This window comes from Erpetoichthys calabaricus, chromosome 1, assembly GCF_900747795.2.
Source record: "Erpetoichthys calabaricus chromosome 1, fErpCal1.3, whole genome shotgun sequence".
In the NCBI taxonomy this organism is placed as follows: domain Eukaryota; kingdom Metazoa; phylum Chordata; class Cladistia; order Polypteriformes; family Polypteridae; genus Erpetoichthys; species Erpetoichthys calabaricus.
Window position 1 is genome coordinate 73,872,871 of NC_041394.2, and position 18,238 is coordinate 73,891,108.

General features: G+C 37.6%; 1 protein-coding gene across 13 annotated transcripts in view; it reads left to right on the top strand.

Moving 5' to 3' along the window:
* ehbp1l1b (EH domain binding protein 1-like 1b) overlaps nucleotides 1-18,238 on the top strand; it is a 122,150-nt gene that overhangs the window by 63,522 nt on the left and 40,390 nt on the right. For 4 of the 13 annotated variants that reach the window (XM_051933557.1, XM_028802179.2, XM_051933602.1 and 1 more), the window contains 6 exons: nucleotides 4,660-4,746; nucleotides 4,841-4,921; nucleotides 14,637-14,717; nucleotides 14,993-15,082; nucleotides 15,404-15,743; nucleotides 16,628-17,725. In XM_051933557.1, coding sequence (XP_051789517.1) covers nucleotides 4,660-4,746; nucleotides 4,841-4,921; nucleotides 14,637-14,717; nucleotides 14,993-15,082; nucleotides 15,404-15,743; nucleotides 16,628-17,725 — 1,777 coding nt within the window. Of the gene's footprint in view, nucleotides 1-4,659; nucleotides 4,747-4,840; nucleotides 4,922-14,636; nucleotides 14,718-14,992; nucleotides 15,087-15,403; nucleotides 15,744-16,627; nucleotides 17,726-18,238 lie in introns of those variants that run through there. The other 9 variants (XM_051933564.1, XM_051933568.1, XM_028802189.2 and 6 more) reach the window with 9 other exon arrangements.

The following is an 18,238-nucleotide window of genomic DNA, read 5'->3' on the forward strand; positions in this document are numbered from 1 at the left end:
TCATCCATCGCACACCCAACCTGCGGGGAATATGCACTAACAGCATTCATCATCACACCTCCAATTTCCAGCTTCATAATTACTACTGTGTCTGACACTCTTTTCACCTCCAAAACACTCTTACAATACTTTTCCTTCAGAATAACCCCTAACCCATTTCTCCTCCCATCCACACCATGGTAGAACAATTTGAATCCACCTTCGATCCACCTGGCCTTTCTCCCCTTCCATTTAGTCTCTTGCATGCACAATATATCAACCTTCCTTTTTTCCATCATATCTGCTAACTCTCTCCCCTTACCAGTCATACTGCCAACATTCAAAGTTCCTACCCTCAGTTCCACTCTCTTTACCTTCCTCCTCTCCTCCTGCCGGACATATCTCCCCTGTTTTCTTCTCCTTCTTCGGCCAACAGTAGCCCAATTTCTGCCAGCACCCTGTTGGCTAATAGTACTGGTGGCGGTCGTTGTTAACCCGGGGCTCAACCGATCCAGTATGGAAATTTGTATTGTCCGCATATTGATTTGGCAAAATTTTACACCGGATGCCCTTTCTGATGTAACTCTCCCCATTTATCCGGGCATGGGACCGGCATGAAGAAACACCGGTTTGGGCATCCCCTGGGGCTGGGTTAACACAGCTTAATTAACAATAATCAGAATTCATAGATATGGACATGTGCCACAATGGCAGCTCCTAAAATACAAGAAAGTAATTGTATTCACTTTGAACATTTATATATAATACTGATGTGACTAAATTATTCTTTGCCTTAATTTGCCTGATATGGCCAAGCAGCATAGGATACACATGTGACATTTCCACCATGACTATTACTATTACTACTACATGCTTCCTAGTACATGCTTCCTAGTACACATTGACACAAAAGAGAATTAATACAAAAGAAACCTGGGTGTATTTACAGTGAATCTTCTGTGCTATGCCTGAGAGGATGAGAAGAGAATTTGAACCTGCCTTTGCTTCAGTTGTACAGAATATATGTAGACAGTTGTACACTGAGTCTTTTCTTGTAAAGTGTCTTGGGATGTTGTTTTGCTTTAAAAAGGAGGGTATATAAAATAAAGGTTGTTTGACTGTTTTTAGTTTGTTCTATTGATGTGTTAATGAAGACAAGTCATGAATATTGCAATAACATTTTAAGTGAAAAGTAAAACTTGCTTACTCCCAACACACGAGAACCCTATTCTGCTCTCATTAAATAACTATTTTGTAACATGAAGATTAAAATGACCAATTATCAAAAATTATGTAAATCATTAAGTAAAGAGGACAGTAATATTACCGGAAGTATGCATTTAGCTAGGTACTGATTGCATATACTTGTATTTGCGTGGAGACACACTTTAGCTATCAGGGTAATGTTCAGCTATAGCAAATACCTATTATTTTTTCACACTGGTGTTAAAGGGCAGGGATTTCCTTGATGTCGTTGAGTACAATAACCCTTAGTGGTAGATTTCATTTTTTGTGTTTCCTGAATACATTAGTTATTCTTGTTAGTGGAATCAGAAATACAGGGAGCAAACTGGCAGATGTGTGTTTTGGAGGAATAAAAATCTGTTAAAATATTAATGCTAGAAAAACTATGAAATAATCGGGAGGTTTTAAAAGCCTGTGAGCATTTACTAATATCCAAAAACAAGAACTTAAGTAATTTGACAAACAAGCGGAGAGTATTCAGTCCATCAAGCTTTATTGTTTAGCAAATTGTTTAACTGTCCCCAGTATGTCATACAAATGCTTTTTAAAGGTTATCAAGTTTTCTTCAACTATATGACTGTCATGAACTAGGATTTCCTAATCACAATTAGTCCTAAAAATGACTCAAAATGCCCAATGGGGAAGGGAACTGTCAAACCCCAGGTAGTCACAAAAAAGGCAAACGTAAAATCTTTATAAATAAAATTATTTATTTTTACCTAAATGCTCTGTGGTAGAAGAAGCTCTGAGGAACATAAAAGACACAAAACGCAAAGACTTCAAAATAGTCAATCCCAAAGACAAGCACAGCTCCAAAACGGGAAAAGCAGAGAAAAATGTCACAAAAATCCCAGAAAATCAGAAATATTCAACAAGACTATAAAACACAAGAGAACTCATCAACTACCTAGAGCATTCAGTGAACAACAAGGGACTGTAGGTTGGCTGAGGGCAGTCCCTCGACATTGATGGGCAGGTGACATCGTCCTTTTGGGGGACCACCCACAAAACACATGTTACATATGAAAAGACTCTTAAGACTTAAAGAAACTAGAAGATCATCAATGTTAACATAAAAAAATGAATGAAACAGACAAAAGAGACATTAAAACTCCAGCCAGAGGGAGAACCCTGGCTGACACACTCTGTCTTTTGTTCCAGAATCCCACATCTCTTTGCATAAAAAAGTGCTTTCTGGAGTAAGTCCAAAATGCACTTCCACTGTTGTACTGCACTTCCACTGTTGTACTTGAGTATGTGATTCAATGTTTAGCTGAAAGAATTCTGCTGGATCCTCTTTATCAATTCCTTCGAGAATTTTCAAGACCTGGATTAGGTCCTTATACAGTCTTCTCTGCTCAAGACTAAACACATTCAGTTATCTAAGTCTATAAGAGTACTACATGTATTTAAATCCAGGGAAGCACCTTGTTGCTCTCCTCTGCACAGCATTAAGTGCTGCTATGTGTTTCTTCTGGCAAGAACTCACAGAAATGTATTATATGGTCTGATCATAACGTTCCTTGATTTAAAATTTTTATGATATAGGAAAATGTTGCATCAAAATAACCCCTTAAGTCCTTTTTTTAGAGGTTGCTTCCGGTAAGTTAGTGTCTCCCATCTGGTATTTATAAATAACATTCTTTTTCCCAGTGTGAAGCAGTTTGCACTTTTCTACCTTAAACTGCATTTTCCAAGTGTTCATCCAGTTATGAAGCGTATCCATTTTATTTTTGCTTTTTTTGTTTTTGCTGCCTTCCCAGTGTCTCCCATTCCTCTACTTGTAGTATCATCTGTGAATTCCAAAAGTATACTAACTATACCGAAATCTGTGTCATTAGTTTAAATAAGAAAAATGAACAGTCCATGGACAAATCCCAAAAGACTCCATTGATGACCTCACTCTATGTGAAGCATTCCCTTATCTGTACTCTTTGTCTCCTGCTGATTAGTCAACTTGAGATCCAAATACTAATGTAAAAATTTTGGAATACTTTTAAGTTCTTTGGTAGTAATGTGAGGAAGGTCATTTGAACATCTCATCTCATCTTCCCATCCACTTTTCCTAGTGAGAGGTATGGTGGCAGCAAGCCAAGCAGGTCAGTCCAGACTACTATGTGTCCAGCTACAGATTCCAGCTCTTCTTCGAAAATTGTCAGATGTTCCCAAGGGAGCTGAGAGTTTTAATCCCTCTGGCATGTCCTGTGTCTGCTGCAGGGTCTCCAACCTGTGGGACATGCCTAGTGCAGCTCTAGAGGGAGCAGCTAAGGAGACATTCTTGTGACATGCCCAAACTACCTCGACTGGCTCAACTCGATTAAGTGGAGCTACTCTGAGGCTCTTCAGAATCACTGTCATTTGAAGATTTACTCTTTTCAATTTTGTAATTAGATGCATAGCCTTTCTTACCACAGTATGGTGAATAGTGTGTTTTTATGCATTTTCATGTCAGTTATTTGATGTTGTAGTATAGAAAGCTACATGCAAAGTAAAAAAAAATGTTTTACCCTCAGCAGAAAAACATTTGAGACAAAAAGGAACTTTTAAAAAGGTGTTTTTTAGTTGTCAAGTACATCACAGAAAGGTTTAAAAATCATTTTTATCTGCATCCATTTATGGAGTAAACAACAATAAAACACTGAACAACCATTTGCAAATTCTTTATTATTCATGTTTCTCACGTTTATACAATTAAACCAATCACAGTGAAGTACATGCCCATGTTTTTAAATTAATTTTTATTTTAGATTAATAAAATCTGCTTTATTTGTTATTGTGTTGTTCTGTGCATTTTTAAGGTTTACTTTATTAGCATAGCTTTCTCAAAAACTTTTCTGTGAAAAGTTTGCACTCCTTTCTCTATGTGAGTAAGTTGGCAGGTGTTTTTTTGAGAGTATCTGTCATCTAGCGTTGTCCTATTTGGGTTTAATTCCTACCGTCCTCCTTGTTGTGCTAATACAGTCTTGGTTCTCCATCCATCCATCCATCCATCCATTTTCCAACCTGCTGAATCCGAACACAGGGTCGCGGGGGTCTGCTGGAGCCAATCCCAGCCAACACAGGGCACAAGGCAGGAACCAATCCTAGGCAGGGTGCCAACCCACCGCAGGTCTTGGTTCTCTATTACCCTAAAATAAAAAAATATTGACAGCAATCACAAACAAATAGACAGATGGATAACTTGAGAATTGCTAAGTACAAATATTAAACAAAATATAAATATACTTATATTGTAAGTACAAATATAAAACAAATGCAAAAAACAGTGTTGAAACAGACTGAAAAACCTCAGACAATACACACAAAACTACATAATTTTTAAAAATAAAAAATAAGCAACAGGATCTTGCTGACCTAGTTCATTTCTTTCTTTCTTTCTTTCTTTCTTTCTTTCTTTCTTTCTTTCTTTCTTTCTTTCTTTCTTTCTTTCTTTAGGGTCTAATATTATACAGGTCATGACAGAGGAAAGGAGACCTAAACCGATTGTTAGTCCGCCATCATGTGCTGTTGCTGCTGCAAATGGTACATCTTTTACTGATTGACTTTAATTCATTATTTCTTTTCATTAATATATTTATTTAATATTGTAACTGTATCTTTGTAATTTTATCTTTAGTGTCTGCAGTTTCACCTGGGATTACACAAGAGAAAATGTCTCAAGGTCCTTTGAGCCCTCCTGCCTGTTCCTCCACAACCGGTATATTCATTTTGGAACTTTAAAATTGTTTTTGCATGCTGCCACTTTATTTTAGTCAAGGTACCATGTAATGCTTGCCAAGATGTTTTCTAATTCATACTTCATAAGTTTATCAAAATCGCATAAAATCTGCATCACTGTTTGCCACAAATGGACTGCCTGGTGTTCATGACATTCAAAATCTAATTGGCAGCACTCTATTGCTCTGTTTTCTAAACTGAAATAGTCAAAATTTATAAAGGTTCACACACTGTTGAGTCCAAACCCAGATCTGTTTAGTGCAGTGAATACAGCAGATATTCCTTTTGGATATCAAAAACTTTTCCTATATACAGAGACTTATGCTGCAGGGGCATATCTTACACTAAACAGTTCTTGAAATTTGATAATAAGTGTCTGCCTTTAACAAATCCATTGTGTATTTCTCTATTGTTTTTACTAAAGCTTTTACTAGAATCTTGATATTCTTGTTCAGTACAGACATTTTTGTATGGGACGCTCTAAGGGGATTTTCATTCATTTTTAGAAAGACAGTAAATTAAATAGTCTTTTTGGTGTTATGTTTTCTTCTCAAGTTTTGTTTAATATAACCAACCAACATTAACAGAAGTATTTTTAAATAAAATTCTGTTGATATTTGTTTGGGCATGAAAGAAGCCATTATAAGTTAAAGCAGTGAAATAGCTTGGTCTAGATGAATGAACTTGAGGATGTCTTTATGTAATGTGTTAATAATGGTGAATTGCCTTAAGACTGCTAGAGAACTCTGATCACTATCAAATGACTTAAATCATCGTTGACCTATGTCAGTCCTTTATACTGAATATAAAATATTAAACAAATTTGTGGCCAGTATTCTAAATGTATTGTTGCACAATCCATTGGATTCTGAATTACTTTACTGTGTTTTATCCAGGTATATTTTTGTTAGTATATTAGTATTTATTTTAGCATCCTCCAAGTTGTTTATTTTAATTTTGGAGTTTTACTGTTAGAACAGGATAAAGGTTTTTGATTATGTTTATCACTATCATCCAGCTTTAGTACTGTGTTATTATATTATTTCAGTTTATTTTTTGTGTCATTAATAGTATTTCAAAGATGAATTTGGTCTTGAGCGCTTCTTATTTGGCTGAGTTCATGCTCTTTCCATTAAGTTTTTTTCGTAGTAATTTAGTCACCCCAGGTCACCAATTGAGGTTTATTATGATAAATTCATATTCTGGAGTACTTTTTATTCTTATTTATAATGTGCATGACATATATACAACAGTTGAGTTACATTAGATTATTAGATGGTCTCCTTGGAATACCTTAATTGAAAAAAGATACTGACATGAGACCAGCAAGTAATAAAAGCAGTGGAGGTCCCTGAACTACCTGTGGGTCTAATGTAAAGGCATATTTAATAAAAATACCAATAAGGAGATTCTTTCTCAAAACTGAGCTTTCTCTTTAGAGAATACTTTGGGTTATCAGAAACTTGTGGCATCAGCTCTATAGCGTGTATGAAGTGTGACCAATCAGGGAATGAGATGTTGTATTGAGCAAGATCCAATCAGGGAAGTCCATCAAATAAGTACAAACCAACCAGAGCGCGATGACATCAGTATTTCCAAAAACCTTTGTATTCCCCCATCCACACTGAAATACTGCACCTTTATGGTCCAGGCCCTCGGGTCCCCAACAGTGAGTATCCTGTGAGCCTGTTCACCCTCATGGAATCACGTCACTTGGCCGTAGTGCCATAACTCCCTGAAAATGCAGGTAATGAGCCTCATTCAATGCTCTATGGGCAAACCACTCATTCAACACAAAGTCAAGCCAGCAGTACCCAAAAATTCTCCGAAGACACACAGTACCGAAGGAGTCCAGTCTTATAGCATCCATGTCTCGCAACCATAAAGCAAAACAGAAAGCACCAGAGCTTTAAAGACTTTGAACCTGGTCCTTTTGCAGAGATTTAGAGACTGCCACGCACCCCTTTCCAGCAACCTCCTGACCCCCATGCTCTCCCAATTCATCTACTTATTTCATAGGAAGAGTCACCAAAGACATGAATGTCACAGCAGAGGTAAGTAAACTTCTCGACAAGGTCAACACTCTCTCCACAGTCAAACTGCTGATGGCTGTGCCCAAGATGTAATTAAAAGTCTGAATCTTAGTTTTTATCCAGGACACTTGTAAGCCCAGACACTCAGACTCCTTGTTTAGTCTCTCTAGAGCTTCTATCAGTGCCTCCATTGACCCCGCAAAGATCACAGCATCGTTGGCAAAGTCAAAATCAGTGAATCTTTCTTCACCAACCGATGCTGCACAGCTGCTGGACTCCACAACCCTGCCCAACACCCATACCATGCAAGCATTGAACAGGGTAGGTGCAAGAATACACCCCAGATACAACTGGGAAGAACATATATGTTCTGCCTCCACTCTGCACAGCATTCTCAGGACCAGTGTACAGGCCGGCCATAACATCCAGCAACTTTGGGGGGATCGTGCGTAGTCTCAGGGCAGCTTGATCAACTGAGTCGAACGCTTTACTAAAATCGATAAAGGCTGCAAAGAAACTCTGCTGATATTTGTGTTTGTGTTCAATGAGAACCCTCAGTGCCAGAATGCGGTTGATGATAAACTTCTTAGGCGTAAAACCAGACTGCTCCAGTCACTGGTAGGTGAGTAAGTGATCATGTATCCTATTGAGGAATACCCTATCAGAACCTTACCCGGCACTGAGAGCAGTGTTATCCCCTCATAGTTACTGCAATCCAGGTGATCACCCTTCCCTTTCCAGATAGGGATGGCAAGTCCTATTCTCCAGTCAGTTGGGATAATGCCTGTTTCCCAAATGGAAGCAAAGATTGCTTTCAATGCAAGGAGGACAGCCTTACCACCAGCCTGGAGAAGTTCACCCCGGATACCACAGGTCCCGGCAGCATTCCCTACCTTCAGCTGGTTCACCACCAGTGCAATCTCAGTGAGACTGGGTGGTTCACAGCTAATTGGAGAATCAGCCTCAAGAACCGTGGATCCAGAGATGTCCAACGTCCTAGCCAGAGGATCAGTTTTAACACTAGAATCCCTGAAGCCTGTGCCGGGCCACGTTAAATTCCTTCACACCTCTTCATGAGTGTCTTTGTTTTGCAAATGAGTCAATCAACACAAGTATCAAACAGCCTGCTATCCCTTCTCCCACACTGACACTAAGTTTTATTCAAGAATAAAACTGAATACTTAAAAACAGGGAAGAACCCGGGCTTGAACCTGCAACCTTTTGATTAGACAGCAGTTCTTAATTAACTATGCACCACTACTATCTTAATTTAATACTTCAAAATGTCAACAAAAGTTTAGAAGCAATGTTCAAAAAGTTCAGATGCAATGTCTCCATGACCAAAGAGTTAACGTTGTGAGCTGGAATGTTAAAGGTCTCAATCAAGAATTAAAGAGAAAGAAAGTATTCTCTCACCTAACAGGTCTAAACGCTAAAATAGTATTTTTACAGGAGGCCCACTTATTAAGGAAGGATCAGTTTCGGTTGCACAGAGATTGAACTGGCCAAATATTCCACTCTAGCTATACAAAGAAAGGTGTGTGAATTCTTATACAGTGAACCCTCGTTTATCATGGTTAATCCGTTCCAGACTCTACCGTGATAAATGAATTTTCGCGAAGTAGGATTCTTTATTTATAAAACGAATATTTTCTCAGAGTATAGAAAACCTGTTTACGACCTTCTAAATACGTTTTTTAACATTATTAGAGCCCTCTAAACATGAAATAACACCCTTTAGTCACCATTACACTCGTATTACCCAATATATTAGACAAAATAAGAGAAAAAAAGACATATTAGACATTTCAAATATCATATTATTATTATTGTACTGTACATTTAATTACACACACACACAGTTCTTACACACAACCACTAACCTATGAAGGCACGACCTCAGTAGGAGAGTCTTCAGGTGGTGCAGTATCTTCAGCAGGTGCATCGTTGTCTTCTTCCGTTGAAGGAGTACTAGGAGTAGGCAGTGGGTGTCTGGGTGCGCGGCTGAAGAACATCTTGATAGGCAGTTGCTGGCGCTGTCTTTTCATATGTGTGAGGAGGCTTTTGTAGGGTATTGCCATCTTTGATTATATCCAAGAGTTTCACCTTCTCCCGGATGGTAAGCATCTTCCTCCGGCGCTTAGTTTCATTGTCAGAAGGCTTAGAAAAAGCAGCACGTTTAGGAGCCATTGTGGGGCTTAGATAAAAGTTCTCAAAAAGCGCATGTGTAGTGAGGTAAGCGTGTATGAGAAAAAATCGCGATAGAGTGAAGCCGTGAAAGTCGAAGCGTGATATAGTGAGGGATCACTGTACATGGAACAATTTCATTTGTAGTATCAGATGTAGCATCTGATTCTGAAGGATGATATGTGATCGTCATGGGTAATTTATTTAACTGTAAAGTGATTTTAATAAATATCTACGCACCCAATGTGGATGATAGGGACTTCATCCAAAACATATTTGCATCCATTCCTAATGGAACACACATAATATTATAATGGCTGGAGACTTTGTGTTTTAAATCCAGCCCTAGACAGGTCTCCCGCCACAGAGAGGATGACATCTAACTCTGCAAAAACAATTACACAGTTTGTAATTGATGAGAACTTATCAGACCCCTGGAGATTTCTAAAACCAAACTCAAGAGCATATTCCTTATTCTGACCAGTACATCACTGTTACTCAAGAATTGATTATTCCTTTATAGATAACAATTTCTTACCCATGATTAAATCTTGCAGGTATGACGCTATTGTTATCTCCGACCATGCCCCTTTGATCATGGAGCTCAAATTATTAAGCCCCACATACTCATCTCGCAGCTAGCATCTTAGCTCACTTTTATTAACAGATGAGAACTGTATAGAGTTTATATCTAAGCAAATCTTATTTTTTTAAAGACAAATACATCCTCAGAGGTCTCTCCAGGAATACTCTGGGAAACTCTGAAGGCTTTCTTGAGACGACAGATTATTTCATATCTCTCCCACAAAAATAAATCGGAAACCAAGAAGGCATCAGAGAGTGTTAATCAGTGAAATTAACAGAATAGACCAAGAACATGGCATGTTTCCAAATGAGGCACTTTATAGAAAAAGACAGACTTTGCATTAAGAACTCAACCTCTTGACAACAAAAGAAATGGAACAACTAATTTTTAAATTATGACATCATTACTATGAACATGGAGAGAAGGCTAATAAGATCTTAGCTCAACAAATCCACAAGCATGAAGTTCGCAATGCAATACTAGTAACTACCAACACAGACGGAGACAAAATCATTGGCCATGAAAATATAATGCACACATTTAGAGACTACTATAAGTCCTTGTATTCTACTTAGTTTAATGAAGACAAGACACACCCTAATGTGTTTCATTTACAGAAGCCAGAGACAATAAAATTCTACCTCAAACTTTTAGCCAAGTATTATCATCTTTCCTAAGAAAAATAAGGATATATTACAATGTGTATCATACAGACCTATCTCACTTCTGAATAATGATGTTAAGATACTCTTCAAAGTTCTAGCTAGAAGGATTGAGAAAGTGCTTCCTTTGGTAATATCACAAGACCAAACCAGTTTTACTAAAGGGACACTTAGCTTCCAATCTTCGATGTCTGTTTAATTTAATATATTCACCCACAAAGTCTAACATCCCGGAAGTATTATTCTCATTGGATGCATTTGAAATGGTGGAATGGAACTACCTTTTCACTACATTGGAGAAATTTGGGTTTGGTCTAAATATGTGCATGGATCAAACTACTGTATACAAGTCCAGAAGCTTCAGTTTGTATTAACAACATTATTTCAGATTACTTCAAAATAGAATGTGGTATTGGACAAGGATGACCCCTGTCATCACTGCTATTTTGCAGCCATGCACAGAATTCACTGTAGCTCCATATGCACAAAGCATACAATTATTCAACTTAAGATCTTTTATCAAGCACATCTGTGTCGTTTAAAATTGTCTAAAATGTTTCCATGGCAAGATCCAACCTATAAATGTTGCAATCGAAATCCAGCCAAATGTTTTGGACATGCACCAGAGTAATGTCGTTCTGGACCAAAATCTTTAAATGCCTTTCAGTCAGCCTTGGTGTCACAATCTCTCCTAATCTATTAACAGCTGTGTTTGGTGTACATTCGGATGGGCTTAAAGTGGAGAAGGACAAACAAACTGTAGTTGCCTTTACTTCACTATTGGCACGTAGATTTATCTTGTTCAACTGGAAGAATCATAAATTCACCTCTTTTAAGCCAGTGAGAAACTGATGTTGCATACTAATTGAAATTAGAAAAAATCAAATTCTCACTTAGAGGATCTGTTCAAAATTATTTCAAAACCTGGCAGGATCTAATCAATACATTTTTAGAATAACCATTTAAATTGGGGAAAAGGATTTTCTCCCCCTTTTTTCTACTCTTAAAAGTTTTACTCTGGCTGTTGGCTTTGCTCTCTTTTTCATGGGTGGGGGTTGATTTGAACTTAGTTTTGTCAAGTTTGACTTGCTTGTATGGAATGTTGCTTGCTTTTAATAAATTCGATAAAAAAAAAAAAACATTTACCCAGATCTTTATTGACACGGTACATGCAAGAAACATATGTATTCCAAATAATATATATTATTTACCTTATACAATTCCAGACACCTCACACCCAGATAAACAGACTTGAGATGGGAAAGCTTCAGCTGCATTGGTAGGGGATTGGATAGCAGGCTGCTTGCTGCTTGTGCTGATTGACAAATTTGCAAAACAGACATGCTGATGAAGTGGTGTGAAGGAATTTAAGGTGGCCCAGCATTACAACTTTTTTCGTAGGCTTCAGGGATTCTAGTGTTAAACAGTTGCTCAAAGTAGCCAGCCCAGTGGGTCACATTTGCAGCATCATCCATAAGAACCGTTTATTCACCTGCCCTGAATGAAACTCTCTGAGGAGCAAATTTTGATGTGCATAATGCTTCAGTTCCTCTGTAAACAGGATGTGGGTCACTAGACCAAAGATGGTGTGTCACTTGCTCACAGACCCCTCTAACAAATGCCTCTTTATCTGCCCTCAGAGCCCTCACAGGCATCCTTCTCAGTTCCCAGTACAGACCAGAGTTGTCATGAAGCCGTCTGTTGTGACTCCTCTTGATGATATCCAGGGTGCCCTGCGAGATGAAATACCTCCTTCTAGGCACACTGGTAACAGCCATACAATCCTTAGCAACCATCAGGGTATTGTCACAGAAGGTCTCCCACTTCACATTAGGATCAGCAGTCACACCCAAGTCCATAGGTTCCTCACACAAACAGCGTGCAGACTCATTAGAAACAGCCTGATCTTAGAGTCTGGCCAGGTTCAGCCTCATTCTCCTAGAAGGTGGTAGCCTACTGAACCTAAGCTAGATCTTCAGAGTAGCAACAAGAAGTCTATGTCAGAATTCACAAACTGGGCACTTCTGTAGACCCTGTAATTTTGTAAGAGCCTCCAGCATCTGCCCATGAAGATGTGATTAATCTGCTTCACCACACCACCAATATTGGATTACCAAGTCGAATGATGTGGCTCAGGGCGTTGGAACAAGATCCAGCTATCTGTAGCCCCTGAGCTTTTGCAAAGTCAAGGAGCAAGCCACTTTCACCTCTGTCGCCAGACTCATTTGGATCTAATCCTTATAGCCAGTCAGTGCCAATGGTCGCACTGAAATCACCCATGACCAGAGTGTCACTCCGTGGGCATCCATCAACCACTGAGTGAAGTTGCGAATAAAATGTCTCCCTCACTGAGACATCACTCACCTCAGTTGGAGCATACACTGAGACAACAGACAAGGCACCCAGGGAGTGCCTTAATCTGAGTCTCATAATATGTTTGTTGAAAGGAGTGACATTGGACACCATTGGAAGGAGCTTATCTGCCATGGCAACAGCTGCTCTCTGATTATGACAGCCATTTGAGCAACCAGACCAATAAAACGTGTACCCGCCTACCGAGATCTGGCCATTCCCAGGTCTGCGCACCTCAGAGAGTGCTGCCACTGAAATGCAGAGTTAACGAAGCTCCTCTGACAGCAGAGGAAGATGATCATCATGCGGAACAGACAAGACATTCCACATGCCTATCCGTATGGGCTGCCTCAAATTGGGATGTGAGTGCTGCTGTGCACTACACCAGTGCCGATCCCCAACAGGGTCCATTGGCTCTCCAGCGGTTTTGACTCTTCCGGGGATAAGGCTCCTGAGAGCTTTCCCCCATCCCCTTCATAATGCTAGCAACCTTCCCATGAGCCACTGCAGCAGAGCTACTCCTGCGGAGAGCAGAAAAAAGTCCTGTCTGTTATTTTGGAACTGTGTGAAGTTTTTTACAGTGGCTGGAGAGCCAATCTTGCCACCAACCTCCAAGTTTTCCCTGCAAGTTGGAGGACCATTTGCAGGGTGGATGCAGTTTAACGTCATACCCAGGAGTTACTTTGTGTTACTACTTACTGCTATATTTAGTCATCACTTTTTTTATAATTATTCTGTGGTTTGTCAATTTTTAAACTAAATACTGGATATCAGTACATAATGTTCTATTGTGCAATATTTAGATGCTGCTCCAGAGTCAAAAGTCACAGCTTTGGTGATAATTGTTCTTTGTTTAATTGTTCTATGCTAATTTAAAAAAATTAATAAATACATCATCCTTGCATAAGAATATAAATCTTTTACAGGATGAATATTGGACTGAATTTTGAATTTTAAAAATTATATTGCAAATAAAATCAATATCACAATTAGATATTTTCCCCAAATCATTTAGCCCTAATCTGAACTAACCCAAAGAACAATACAAATCAAACCTTTCACTGTGTGGTGGTAATACTTAATGCCATTCTCACAAAGTGTTTTCTAAGTTAGCTAGCCAAGTATGAATTCTGATATATCTGTGAGATTCACTTCAATTTGTTTAAACCACTATGAATATTGAATTTTTAGATCTTTGTCAGGCCATTTTTCAGACAATTTTTTATGGGTTAACACTTTGGGAACTCATGTCCAAAGAGAACATAACTCAAAGGATCATTGGGGCTCACAAGATCCTTTATTACACCCAGGCAACAATACTTTGGGGTATGGGTATATTAAAACCAGATAAACAAGGTTCTTTGTAGGGTAGACTCAGCTCCCAATATAGAAGAATAGGAGTAATAAATTGTTACACTCAGCTGTTATTATAATTTTACATTCTACCTTCTATGTGTTTAATGTTCAGTTGCCTAGTGTTCAAACTGTAATTTTTTTTTTTTTTTTTTTACTTTAATTATTTAATTAATCTCTTAGCTCCAGTGTCTCTCCTTTCACCTGGGCTTACTGAAGAGAGGCCTTCCGCTACTGTCAGCTCACGTGCTGAAACTAGTACTTTCTTTCTTTCTTTCTTTCTTTCTTTCTTTCTTTCTTTCTTTCTTTCTTTCTTTCTTTCTTTCTTTCTTTCTTTCTTTCTTTCTTTCAAGTGCCATTGATTCCAGTGGCTTTGTGAAGTTGTTTTAGTATGTTTTTGTGCATTGTTTTTGTAATAAGTTTCAATACCGTAGAAGTAAGCTTTCTTTCTTTCTTTCTTTCTTTCTTTCTTTCTTTCTTTCTTTCTTTCTTTCTTTCTTTCTTTCTTTCTTTCTTTCTTAGTTTCTGTGATTTTACCTGGGCTTAATGAAGAAAGGCTGCTTCAGGAACCTGTTACTGAATCTTCCATTACTACTGCAAGCGGTATATTTCTTCTCTCTCTTTTTTTTCTGTATTTATTGTGCTTTCTGTTCTCCTTTAAATGTCATAAAGAAAACTGCAAACTCATTTCAATCCACTTTCTTGTTTTTTGCAAGCAGTACCGTTTTTCTGTCTTTTGATAGTAAGACTACAAAGATAAGTTACTTGTTCTTAAATAAGGAAAAATGGGAATTTCACATGTAAAATTACTCAGAGAAATATAGATTCTCACTAAAGATTGAATAGATGTCTTAATCCTGCTATTTGCTTATGTTCAGAGGTTAAAAGGGAACTAAATACTCTTCAAGAAGAGGAAGATGATCTCACAAGTGGTCAGCGAATTAGCACAAAAAACAATACATTCAACTGTAAGTAACTATAATATTTGCCTTATTTTTAGAGCTTTCAAGATGAATTGTAATGACAGTTACAGATTAAGTGATATTAGTTCTAATTATCTGGTGGTGACCAAAAAACCTCTCATTTGTATTTTTATACTGGCATGTTCTTGAACTTCAGAAATGTCATGTTTAACAATATACTGTAATAGGCTTGTGGAAATAATGTATTGCTCTTTTTAACCCTCAATATGTCTGTATTATAAAGAAGGAATTGTGATAAAACACCTGTGAAAAACTAAAAAAATATATTTATATAAAGAAACCAATGTTTTCATTTTTTTATTCTAGCAGTGCAAAATAACAGAGGTCAAACAAACGCATTGGAGAAGAGTCTTCCACAAAGCCATCTAATGCAAAAAACAGACCAAGTTTCCAAAGCTGTACCTGTGGAAGATGTAAAGAAGCATCTCAGCCCAAAGATAGCAGCCCCCATTGTGCCCATAGTCACTGGGAAACCGCCCCAGCCTGATGTAGCAATGGGAAGGAACCCATTTGAGGATGAAGAGTTAGAGAAACATATTGATAGTCCAGCAATTGTGAAGCAATCTAGTGTATATCAAGATAAGAAACTTATAATGGATATCCATCCTGTACAAGATAAATCTATTGGAGACTACAAGAACATCTGGTAAGTGTTGATAGGAACAGATTTACACTTTGTTTACTCTGCTAAATTGCCATTGGTATTTTTTCAATATGGTACACAGTTCCTCTTCACTTAATTATTTAATTACATATGAACATGCAATTAATGCTTCTCTTTTCTTCATTATAGATATTTTATCTTCCCCCTATTCCTGCAGTTTATTTGATAAAAATGGCAATAGCAATAATAACAGTACATCTGTAAAATTAACTTTTGTTAGATTTTCATTGCTTCTTAATAGTGTAATACTTTTTTTTTAAGCGCAACAGTGTGTAGAATGATTTGACACACTATAATGACAATAGAAGCATCTGATTTCTGCTGTTTTAAAGGCACACCTAATGAGAATAGTGTTGACTTTCAGTCCTTAATTTATATTACTTTATTTATATGTCAGTTTAGTTTGTACACATCATGATAACTTAAACAACAATCTATAGCATTCTCTGTACTATGCAACCAGATTTTTTATCCTTAATGTTTTCAAGCAATAATTATTAACTTGTTACATATATCATTTTAAATATACTAAATACTATTGAGTAGAGTGTGTTTGTGGCCACTCTTATTTAAATTTATCTTTAATGTCAGCTGAGGTTTTGTATTGTCATATATATTCTTAGAGATGGGTCATACACTGTTGGTATAATGTATCAGTTTTTGTACTCTTTTTGCTTAACTAAGCTTTAATGGAATATATGCAGTGGTGGAATAGCTGAAGTTTGAATATCAAATCTGCATGAGCATATATTTTGTCTACATCAAGGAAATTGTTTTAAGTTGCTTTAAACAGACTTTAAAATTCTATACTTACTTTGACAAACTATGGTTTACTGCAATTTTTACCATGATTTCCTATGGTTTAGCATGGAGAAGGTAACTGAAGTGGTACAGACATCCAAACCACAATCATCTTTTTCTACCGATGACACATCTATAGAGATGACTAAGGCAGAAAATGCCTTGGTCAGTCTGAATACAGATCAGTCTTCAGTTCCTGATTTATCAAAAACTACACCATCTACTTTAAATGAAGAAATTGAGAGAGCCGAAAGAACAGAGGAAAAGCCATCTTCCACTGAAAACCCACTAAATGAAATTAAAGAAGAGAACTCTTTTGAGGATGCAGTGCAGGAGTCTTCAGTGCGTACATCTGATAATGAAAAAGAAACCCAAGGAAAGCACTACATAGAAGAAAATTGTCACATAAATAAAGAGCCTGCTTCACCACCTACTGTGCCAATGATTGATTTGAGGAAAAGATCATCTGAAGATACGACAGATAGGCAGTCATGTGGCACCAAAGATCAGAAACAGGTAGAACATTCACCTTTTATTCCAGAACCAGTCACTTCAGAGACAACAGCTCTTGCAGATGGACCAGATACATCTGAGACTCCTGTAGTTAATGAAGTGGTAAATGAAAGCATAGTCGATATGCCAAACATTCCATCCCCTGCAAAGCTTACCAATGATGAGACTGGCCAGAAATACGACCTTGAGGAGGAAGAAAAGCCAGTCTTGCCAATGAATGAGAGAGATCCAAAACCTAATGAAATTTCAGTAAATACCGCAGAGGTTTCTCTACCTAATATACCAGAAGAGCAGAATGAAGTTGTCAATAACCTGGCAAGCCTTATGATTGGAGATGGAAAGATTGTGCAGTCTCCTGTAACAGCAAAAGATGCTGTGTCTAAAATTATCCTTTCTACGCAGAATTCACACCTAGTTCTAGAGTCAATAGATCAAGCTGGAGCACAGAATTCTCATTATAATAAAGAAAATGAGGTGTCGGAGGCCCTCTCATCGCCAACACATGACTTTTCCTTTTCAAACAAGAGTACTTCACTTCAAAATGAAGCTAACTCAGAACTGATAAAGAGGAATCTTGGAATTCAGGAGCTACCACTGGTAGTAGAAGTAAAGGAGACAGTGCACAAAGAAAAGTCTACAGAGGGCATTGGGTAAGTTTTAAAGAGAATGAGCTGCCCCAATCAAACTTCTTTGCAGTGTTCTTTCCTTGTAGAAACTTGATTGATGCTTAGAGCATATCAAGATGAATGTGCATGGCTTGCTACAGTAAATTTTCTAACTTAATAGCTAGCATTTACTTTGCTGTCTGATGCTTTATACATCTGGTGCAACCTTTTTAGGTAGCTTTCATGTTGTAGTCTTCTTTTGACCCTTAAAAACATAGCCAAGGGCGTGACCTTCCTATTGTTAAACAGTGCTGCTTATTTTTTAGCACAAACTTATTTGCTTTTCTGCAATCTGTCCTTTACACAACCTATTTTCTCATTGGCTTCTGTATTTGCCAGTATTTACACCATTAACATGCTATTGTCTGCACTGACAAGATTATTTAATGCTTTGTGATGATTTAACAGACTCACATTATTTCAGTTTCTTTGTTGTTTTCTTTCTTCTACTACTTGTAGAAGATGTTGTTATATTGCACATTTATTAAGATCTATTCT